Genomic DNA, 11,351 nt, shown 5'->3' on the forward strand with positions numbered 1-11,351 from the left:
ACGTCTCCATGCTGTACGTGTGATATCGGGGATGTGGAACGAATCCTAACGCAAAGTTTCTCGGGAGAATGCAAAAGCATTGAAATATAATTTTACCTTAGGGGTTCTGTAAACAGACAATTTGTGAATATTAATGCATTCTCCACCCAGTGGACATTTAGCGACTTTTCAACAAGCTTTAGCTATAGTTTCCATTGAAAATAGCTGGCAGTATGAGGCTTTAAAGGGGTCATCGGATGGCCATTTTACACAAGTTGATATAATTCTTTAGGGTCTTAATGAAAATCTGTAACATGGTTTGGTTAAAATTTCTCAATGGTGGTGTAAAAAACACCTTCTTTATCCTGTCAAAATCAGCTCTGTTTTTAGCACGCTGATCTAGTTCATGTTGCTTTAAATGCTAATGAGCTTTGCTGACTCCACCCCTCTCTTCAATGGTCTAAGGTAAGACATTCTTGTCAATCAACTATCGTGGGGGAGGTCTGTACAAAACTACTTCATTCTGAATCTCAGAACAGCCTGATTTGAAAAAGGGGATTTTAAAATAGGGATTTAAAAAAAAAAAAAAAAAAAAAACACTGGGTGGATTTTTATCATTATAGGATGGATGTGTGCACACACGTCCAACACACATTTATGTTCAAACAACTTCTAAAGTGAATTTTGCATCTGATGACCCCTTTAATGCGGGTCTGGACAAGCAGCACAGCAGAAGTTAAATGAAATATCCGTCCTTCCGCATTCATACCAACCAGCTTTCAGTTTCACTTTAGTGCTTTAGCAAAGCTACATGCAGATTAAACACGTGAAGAGAAACCTATCAGAGCTCTTTTTCGCATAGGTGAGTACAAGTTAATGAGATGGATCGAAACTTCAATAGAACTGCAGCACATGTCTGTCAATATATTTCAAGCCATAATGTTTAGATCACATCTAACAAGAACAAATATGTGTGAACAAACTGCAAGTTTTGGGCACTTGTGATCCATGTAGCCTACATTGCATGACTCAAATTAGTGAGTATACACCTGATGATGCATATACTACAGGCAATGATTAACCTAAAAGTTATTCATTTAAGTTTATATATTTAGATTTTGTTTTTCCAAATATGGCCACAAATCTTTTATTTATAAAATGCCAAAAATGTGTACTTGATCAAGTAATCATGTGTGTATTATTTTACATTAATAAGGAGTAGGACAACAGGACATTCTGCATATTGTGCTGCTGACAGGTAAACATGCAGATCCATGACTTATTGATTTGAAACGGGCAAGTTTTTATCTTTTAATGAACAAAATGTCTCAAATAATAGAGAGCGAAATCCACTCAGTCCAGTCACACACAAGATGCAGCGGCGAGGAAGCATGTCTCATCCTCCTGAATGTGAGTAATTCATGCCAATAACCATTTGTTTATCCCTCCACACATCCGTCTCTCTGTCTACAGTCTCAGATCTGAATATTATGCTGTTGGGTCTGACTGGAGCAGGAAAAAGTGCATCCGGAAACACCATCCTAGGTGGAGACAGAAAAACATTTGAAGAGCGTAATTATTTTACATCTGAGACCAAAATTTGTGCACCAGTGCATAAAGTGGTGGGCAGACGAACTCTCACTGTGATCGACACTGTAGGACTCTCTGATACAGCTTTGAAGATTACAGATGTTCAGACCCAAATAGAGCAGATTTTACAAAATACACAACTTGATGTGTTTCTGCTGGTGATCAAACTGGGTGAGACGTTCACAAAGGAGAAACGTGACACTGTGAAATGGATCCAGAAGAATTTTGGAGCAAAGGTCTTAAAACACACAATGGTGCTTTTTACTCATGCGGATCAGCTGCATGAGCCAATAGAAGATTATCTGGGAGAATGTCAGACACTAGTTGATCAGTGTTCAGGAGCATTTCATGTTTTTAACAACAAAGATGAAGATCGATCTCAAGTCACTGAGCTTCTGGAAAAGATTGAGTCTCTGAGGAGGAAGAATGGAGACAGGAGATACACTAAGCAAGACTTTAAGGAGACTCAGAAAGGTCTCCGACTCAAGAAATTTGACATCATCTTAGCAGCGATAGCATTAGGAGCAGCAGTAGTTTTAGCTGGAGTAGCATTAAGAGGAGGAGCAGGAGAAAGAGAAGGTGTTGGAGGAGCAGATGTATTAAGAGCTGCAGGAGTGGGAGAAGCAGCTATGATGATGGCATCAGCTGCACCACATACAGGACCAGGAGCATTACTAGGAGCAGCGGGAGGTGCAGCTCTCCTGGCAGTAGCAGCTTGTGCTGCACTGTATTTTTTGGCAAGAAGATATCTCTAGAGAAAATGATAAAAGTGACTAAAAAGACTCTAGCATCATGCTGTACATAGCATGAGTAGAACAAACACATTTGGACTCAATAAATAATCAAGTATGTTTTTCTTTTGTAAAATACTGTATTGTACTGTCCTGATGTTAGGAGGGTTTTACACTAAGAATGAAATCTGAACACTGAAGAAGCCTTGTGTAGCTGTGTGCAGCAGAGATGCACGAACATTATTTTTCTATACCCAGCCACCGTTACAATATCATCAAATATACAGAAAAGAAAATAAGACCACATGCTTCCGATCATTTCATTGCCTTCAGAAGAGCCAAATGTTGCAATATTATGTTGAAAATGTGTTTTGTGGAATTTTCCCAGTTTTTTAGAATGTGTTAAAGTAACAGGACTGAGTGAAAACCTGGGGACACGACTAAAATGTGTATTTTATCCAAAATATTATACATTTATTTAGAAATAAAGGTATTTAAAACACAGATGGGATATGGAGATACACAAAAATGCTAAATAAAAATGTTTTCTGAAGGATTTTAAACATTATATTTCAAGTTAAAATGTAGCGTTAGACACTGGGGACATGTACAAATGCTATATTTGCAGTGATTTAGGTAGTTTTTAATAACGTTTTTAATTATATATTTTAAATTTGCAGTTAGATTAATGTGCAGGATACTTTGCTTAATAATAAAATGTATTTTATGCATGTTTGTACCTATAATGTCCTGGGGACACAAATGACACCCATTCGGTGGAATGGCCCTTTAGCATATTATATTTATTTCCTTTTTGCATGTTTTCTCGTTGGCCACATGAGGGAGCCACATCATCTGACAAATCGTTTTGTCAAGACTTAATCTGCTTTAGTCATTTCTTGTTAAAAATCTTGTCTGAGCTTTCTGAGTTCGTTCACTTCCTGTCAGCATGGAGACACTTGACTAGTCCTCTCCAGCTCTTTAAGCCGTCAGCATATGAAGAACCATCTTCTCTGCCAAACAGCCAGCATGTGTTTGACTTGTACATGTGCGGATGCAAAGAATCACAGCGATATTTAAAATATGCAGATTCCCTCATTGCAGTAATGTAATATGTAAGTAACTCCTGCATGTTCGTATCTCATCCCAAAGAGAGATTCATAAACAGTGGTTTATTGATAGCACAGTCAGTGGCATCCTGAGCATTTTTATGTGCACCATGAGAATGTCAGAAACTGCTACTGAGATTTGAGGGTTGATGTGTGTTAAAGCTCCAGAGAAACAGATGTTGTTTCCCATAATCTTCTGGATTCTCTGGAGGAGGAGAGAGGATGTGAGGACCACTCTCATGCATTATAAATCAGTATTTGAACATACAATCATTGTATCAGTGATCAGATTTGAGAATAAGGTCTCTGATTTCATGACTGTGTTGTTTATTATTGCAGGTTGATAAACATGAAAAGTGAGCAATCATTTGCACTCCATTAAAGTCGTGACGTATTGTCAAGTATGGTGACCCATATATATTATGATATATAATACATTATAAATCCCCAGATATGTTGAATGTTTTTGAATGAATGATTGATTGGATCACATATAATGAATTCTAAATTGCACTTTTGTGAATCTTTTAGCACCCCCCCACTGTAAAAAAAAAAAAAAGTTGAGCCAACTTAAAATTTTAAGGCAACCAGCTTCAGCAGATTTTTGAGTTTTCGCAAGTTATTTTTTTTTAGGAAATTTCTCAACTTTTTGTTGTATAAACTTAAAACAAGAAGTTGAGAAAAATCTGCTAAAGCTGTTTTTTTACAGTGTGTGCTTTAGCAATTTCCCAGCTAACAAAAACATTAAAAGTTATTTCCAGTTTTTGAAATATTTTAGGTCTTTTTTTTTTTTTTTTGGTTATTTGAGTGTTAAGGGAACATTCAATTTTATTTAATTTTGCAAACATTGGGAATGTTACTGAAACAAGTAACATTAAAAAAAACCATTCCATGAACAATGTATAAATAATGCTTTTGTGCGAGCATTTTAAAAACATTATTATAGACCAGAGAACTTTAAACGAACAATATTGAAAACATATTTAAGGATAACACTGAGAGAATGTTATCAGAACAAGGTTAGCAGGTTAACAATCTAACAGTAACTTTTACTTTAGAAGTTTACTTCCATTTGCTTTAAAACATAATATTATGCTCATTTAAAAGACAAACAATATTCAGTTTTAACTGCACTGACACTATTTCATGAGAAATCTGATCTGATCTGATCTGGATAATTACAACTTTGCTGCAGCGACACTGTTATCGGACTGAATTGAATCAATATAGAATTAAATTGAGCTGAATAACAGCACTGTTGTCTTCTGTAGAGCGGAAGCTGAAATTAAATGTATCTCATAATTTCAGAATTCAGAATAGAATTTATTGATACTGCTTTGAAACAGTCTAAGCACCTTTTAAATAAATGTTTCTTGATTTTTATTTTATTTTACTGAACTGCAGGACTTTCACTTTTCCATGTGAATTAATCTACGGTGCATGCATGTGTCAGACAGATGTGTTCACCCCGGGGATTCTGGGAAATAATCTCTATTAATGCGCTCTCATGTTTAAATGCAAACAGATGTCATTCGTATGAAAACTTATTTTGTAAATCATCATAACCAGTAAATCATTCTAAGTATACGATTGCTGCTTACTGGAGAGAAGCACACTTGATTGTTCACATATGCAATATTAATATCTCTGTAAACTCAAAGAGTTATTTATCCTAATGCAATAGTTTGAACTGTTAAAAAAATGGCTCCTAAAGGGCAACTTCAAGAACCTTTTAGTGATCAATTCTTTAAATAACACTTCTTTTTTCTAGGTGTAAAGAAAAAAATGTTCCACTGTAAAGAACCTTTTGTGGTATGGAAAGGTTTCATAAAGAGTTTCTAAAGAAACTCAGGGGTTTCCACAGAAAAAGAAAAACCTGATGAATGGCCATTTGTTCGTTATATAAAGCTGTCCAGGCCCTGGTGAAGCTTTGCATCTCAGTCGACTTTTGTTGTTCTTTGACATTTGATGTTGGTCTTCTATGTCATTTTTTCTCTACAAACAATGTGTGTGTGTGTGTGTGTTTGTGTGTGTGTGTGTGTGTGTGTGTGTGTGTGTGTGTGTGTGTGTGTGTGTGTGTGTGTGTGTGTGTGTGTGTGTGTGTGTGTGTGTGTGTGGTGTGTGTGTGTGTGTGTGTGTGTGTGTGTGTGTGTGTGGTGTGTGTGTGTGTGTGTGTGTGTGTGTGTGTGTTCTTATCCAGACAGCGTGATTGTGAATCTGTCCTGAGGATATGAAACATCCAGGTGCTCTTTTTTGAAGAAAAAAGGGTTTGTTTTTGTCTTCCTCTGTGTTGTTCTTCTCCACTGTTTGACGTATATCGTACACACACGTCATGATGTTGTACTTCTGTAAGTCTTCTGAACATCATTGATTTCTCTGCATCTTCTTTCAGTACTACAGAGAGGAGCAGCAGCGCTCAACTTTCTGTTAATAGATCACTTGTTCTACTGATCAACATTTGCAATGCTAACACTCTTCATCTTTATATAAGTTGATGTTGGTGCTCTGAGATCTCTGATGTTTGAGGTACAGCATGGTTCACATCAGGTAATGTGAATGGCAAACTGATACATTCATCTTTTTTTTTTTTCCTTTTGTTCAACCCTGAACAAGGCTTGAATATTCTCAAGGTTTTTTCCTTGGGAACATCTTAAGGTGCTTTGCCATGCTGCATTGACCTTTGGTTTGCTTGCTGCCGGGTTTGTAAGGCTTACTGTAATTCTGTTTTGAAGCAATATGTATGATGAGAAATACTACACAAACACATTAAAGTAATCTTTAATCAAATCTTGCTGACAATGTTCATTTATTAGCTTTTTTAAGTCATAGCTTTTGTTGAAAATGAAAATATCCTTTACATGTAATTATGATCATGTTATATACATTAACTGGACTTTTAGTTAATGAAAATACTTGTCAACAAAGTTCAATTATTATTATCCAGATTATAAATGCATTATGTTATAATGCATTGTGTTATTTTAGTATAATTGAGATTCTATTATAGATTTTTATTAGTATTTTGGACCACTTTTTTTACTTTTATATTTTCCATTTTCATTTTAGTTGATTTATTTTCTTATTTTGAGTAGTTTTTCATATTTTATTTCCATTTTTATTTTTTGTTATTTTATTACATAAAGTTAAACTAAATTAAAATGATAAATGTTCCTTTATAAACTAGCTGAGTTTTTTTTCATTTAACATTTATTTCATGTAATGATTTTTTTTTTTTTCAGTTTCAGTTACCTGTGATAGCCCTTGTGCATTGATGCATTAATGTCTTGTTATTGTTTGTCAACAGTACTAAAATTGTTTAGTTATCATCATGATGCAGATTAAACATTTTTGCTATTGTTAACAAACTTTTTATTGATCATTTTTGTCGGTAATTTAATTGAGGTTACCACTGCCTGCTGGTTAGTGGCTCTCATTGTTAGTAACTTATGACTGAAAATATCTCTTTAAACATTATGGAATGTGTTTTAGTTTCTTCATGGACTTAATCACAAGAAAGTCACGGCGGGTCTTACGTTAATAAACCAGACTTATGTTTTAAGCGATTAAGAGGCCATAGCATCTTATTTCTTTTCCCTCAATGACCCTTTGCTTGAAGGAACCACACAGTACAGAACTGAAGTCTTACACTTACGAGAGTCATGGCATACGAGGCTGTTGGGGATATTTACAGTGCCTGTCAAAGTAAAACTCAATGAGATTTGTATGGAGCTCTTCTAGTCTAGATTTCTTACCACATATCTAAATGATTTGATCATACATCTAGTTGACTAGAATTCCTTTATAGAGTTAAGGTTAGACTTATGCCACTGATGAATTAAGCAAGTATGGTCATGTTTAATCATGCTTTTTGTGTTCGCGTGCCCAAAGTCATTGGAGGATTGTTGGATTTTTCATTAAAAGCGTATCAGAGCAGCTGAGCAGTTGCTTACAGTGACCTTTCCACACACATTCATCGGCTGGAGACCGACACGTCACGCTGAGAGCCAAATGCAATGAGTGCTATAGAAACACAAGAACTCTGTATGACCTTCTCAAATGGATGTATTCCTCATGCGTTTGTCTGTAAGTGTGTTTTATGTGTCCATAGGCACATGATGATCGTAAGAGGCTAATAAAGTTGAGTGAAAGAAGGTAGGACGTCCTGGTCTTCTGTCGCAGGCCACAGAAAATAGATTCAGGAGCATTATTCAATTTTTCAATAATGAAGTTTCATTATCAGCCCTTGAAGTCGGCCACTTATTTTATTACCTCAGTGAGAAGTGTGTGTGTGTGTGTGTGTGTGTCCTCGGCCTCGGCTTTGATAGATGCGACCGGTTTCTCTGTATTTGACAGCGATTTCTGTGCCAAATGTCGATATGGGCACAAAAACATCTTAGTAATGACTTTCTGTCCTCTCACGCATGACTCTAATGCCGGGCCCCTGACAGCACTGACACTAGACTTCTCCATCCTGCGTGTTATTGATCAGGTACATCTAAAACATCTTGAATGACCTTAATGAGCACTAGATCAGACGTTTTGTGACTGCTGCAGATTAAAATCGACACTGTGTTCACTGTAAAGATGCAAACCTTCTAAAAGAACATCTAACACTTACACGACTGGCACACTGAATCACATCTCGTCCCTCATTAATACTCAAAAGACGGCAGTTATGGTAAGATGCTTGCTCATGCTTATATGAATGTGTTTCCATGAAAACCATTTTAGTGCATGCTATTTAATGCAAAACAATAAAACCTATGGCATATCAATTTACCTTCATGTCATTCCAAACTGGGTATAACTTTCTATCTTCTGTGGAACGCAAAAGATGATCTTTGAAATATGTCACTGTGTCCAAACAATGAATGTCAACGATCTTCAAAATATCTTCTTTTATGTCCCACGGAAGAAAGAATGTCATTTAAAGTTTGGAATGACATTAAGGTGACTAAGTCATGGCAGAATTTTCATTTTGGGTGAACTATCCCTTTAGGAGCCGACTGTAAATATCTTATACCAGTTTTAGGTGGTCAGGCTACTTTGTTGTTGGTGGTCTACCGGCTCTAAGTAGTTACCAGGTCCAATTTAGACAATAAATGACCAGTTTAGACTTTTTAGAGCCCTCAGGAATTATCATATACCAGTTTTAGGTGGTCAAACGGGTTTGTTGCTGGTTCAAGATAGACCCAAATCAATAGACCCAACTCTAACCAGCTACCAGCCAACTTGGACCATAAATGACCATTTTAGACCTTTAAAAAGCCTCAGAAAATAGCAGATTATACCAGATTAAGGTGGTCATGATGGTTTATTATTGGTCTGAGATGGCCAAGCAGCTTTAACAGGTTCAACTCTTGCCATAAATGACCACCTTAGACCTTCAAGAGCCTTCAGGAAATATATCATTACCAGTTTTAATTTATATTGTTTGTTGTTGGTCAAAAGTGGTAGACCTTCCCTAACTTGATACCAGCTCCAATATGGACCATTAATAGACATTTAAGAGTCTGCATGAAATGTCAGATCATGCTAGTTTTTGTTGCTGTTGTTGTTGTTGGTCAAAGGTATTCTACCAGCTCCAACTTGGACCAAGAATGAGAACCAGGCTAGGCCTTCTTAGACCTTTAAGAGCATGCAGGATATATGCAGGATAGATCATGGTGGTCAGCCTGGTTTGTTGTTGGCCAAAAGTGGTTTACAGGCCCTAACAAGCTACTTGTTCCAACTTGTATCACGAATGTCCATCTTAGACCAGCCTAGACCTTTAAGATCAGATTGAACTAGTTTATGGTCATCAAAATGGTTTGTTATTGGTCAAAGGTGGTCTACCAGCTCTATCTAGCTACTTCCTACTCGGACCATAAATGAACAGCTTAGACCATACATGCAGGAAATACCAGATCATAATACTTTTAGGTGGTCAAGGAATGACTAGTTTAGACCTTTAAGAGCATGCAGGGTATATCAGATCATGGTGGTCAACCTGGTTTGTTGTTGGTCAAAGGTGGTTTACAAGCTCTAACTAGCTACTAGTTCCAACTTGGACCATGAATGACCAGCTTAGACAAGCTTAGACCTTTAAGAGCCTACATGATATATCATATCATATACTAGTTTATGGTCATCAAACTAGTTTGTTGTTGGTCATTGGTGGTCTACCAACTCTATCTACCTACCAGTTCAAACTTGACACATAAATGACTAGCTTAGACCTTTAAGAGATTGAAGGAACTATCAGATCCCACCAGTTTAAAGTGGTTTACCAGCTCTAACAAAGTCCTAGGTCCAACCTGGACTATAAATGACCAGTTTAGACCTTCAAGAGCCTTCAGGAAATATATCATACCAGTTTAAAGTTGGCAGCCTGATCAAGCTACCAGTTCCAACCATAAATTAACAGCTTAGAGCTTCTAAATATGTGCGACTGACTCCTGTAAAGCCCGTTGCTAATGGAAATGTGTATGTTCTCTAGCGGGCCTTCGTGATGATGATGGATGTTAACCTGATTAGAGAGAGACATTAAAGGAAGCGAGCTGTAATGAGAGAGCAATATCACATGTAATGGATGTGATATTGTGCACATTACATTACATTATGTCTGTCATCGGTCACTAAGTCTTCTGCAAGCTGTTAGAAACTCTCTCCCGCTGCATGTGTATGATGGTAAATCTCCACGGAAACGGTCTGCAAAACACACTGGAGGATTGGATTGCGGTCTTGTTCGGCGTAGGAGGCTGATAAGTCACCTTCACGAGCACCCGGCGATGTCTGAGTGCTAGAGAGCCTGAATCAAGGTTTTTGAAGCATATTGATGTCATGTTTTTTGCTCAAAGTGGCTGTGATGATTAATAGAACATGCATTTATTCTCCAAACCATCTTGAGTTTGTCAGTGGTTGGTGGAGGGCTGCCTACTTCATATTTAATCTCTCTTATTTGCAAATCTCTGTGTTTATGTGCTAAAAATGTGCTGTATGTGAAATCGGAGCGTGCTGATGAGGTTCGTAGCCCACACAAACACGTAAAGACATGTTTCAATTAAAGTGTGGGATATTAAATTACAACAACGCAATCACTTGACAGCACTCGAGGATGTATTTGTGCTTCCTGAGAGGTGTCGAGCTCCAGAAAACCTTTGAATCGAGAGCTTTAATTACAGGGTCTGTGAACTGCTGTGTAATTATGGCCTTTCAATAATATCTATATGAGCTTTTAGTCCTGAATAGGTTTTATTCCCACTGATCATCTCATAATAGCTCTTAAAGGGGTCGCATCAGACGTGTTATCTTTACATCCTCTCTTGCTCTGAAATTCACTTATTTCTGTGCATGAATAGCCTTTTAATACATGTAGGTACAGCCCTGAGAGGCGATTTGCGTCAACAGAGCATTTCAGTATATCAGCAATAATGTGAAAAACACGAAGCAGAGATTATAATAGCTGAATGAATATTCTTAGTAAAATTATATATATTATTTTATCATGTTTTTATTGTGTTAGTTTCTTTCCTTCATCCTGTGTATTATCTCACCATGAAGTATAGCTGAATTCATTAAAAAGCGCTGATTGTGTAAATTTGGGTGGTTATATGCTAATTTAATTAGGCCTCTGACATCCAAAAATCAAGGATTTCAGACATTTTCTGCTAAGTTGCAAAAAAGGATGGGATCCAATAGAAACCCTCACAGACATTCCAATGGTTTCCATTAAAATACCATTATAAACCATTAGATTTTTTCCAGTAAAACCATTACAAAATTCATTTTTGTAGTGTGTTTTGGGCATTTTTCCAATAGGATTTAACATCCCACCAATAGAATCCATCGCATACCAGTAGACCCCATTATAGTGTCCATTAAAACCAATACAATTCCCATTATAACCATTAAATACATTACATTTTCTGTTGTGTTTTGGGCAAGGTTCTGTTGTTTGTTT

The 11,351-nt window shown here is 36.7% G+C and overlaps 1 protein-coding gene across 1 annotated transcript; it reads left to right on the top strand.

Moving 5' to 3' along the window:
- Window positions 1–760: 760 nt before the first annotated feature.
- LOC306874052 (GTPase IMAP family member 9-like) lies at window positions 761–2,867 on the top strand. The gene is made up of 4 exons (XM_079423773.1): window positions 761–841; window positions 1,196–1,237; window positions 1,319–1,389; window positions 1,453–2,867. The coding sequence occupies exons 3-4, from the start codon at window positions 1,353–1,355 to the stop codon at window positions 2,322–2,324; spliced, it is 909 nt and encodes a 302-aa protein (XP_079279899.1). The 5' UTR covers window positions 761–841; window positions 1,196–1,237; window positions 1,319–1,352; the 3' UTR covers window positions 2,325–2,867.
- Window positions 2,868–11,351: the final 8,484 nt, after the last annotated feature.

The sequence above is a fragment of the Barbus barbus genome, assembly GCF_936440315.1.
Source record: "Barbus barbus genome assembly, chromosome: 8".
Classification (NCBI taxonomy): domain Eukaryota; kingdom Metazoa; phylum Chordata; class Actinopteri; order Cypriniformes; family Cyprinidae; genus Barbus; species Barbus barbus.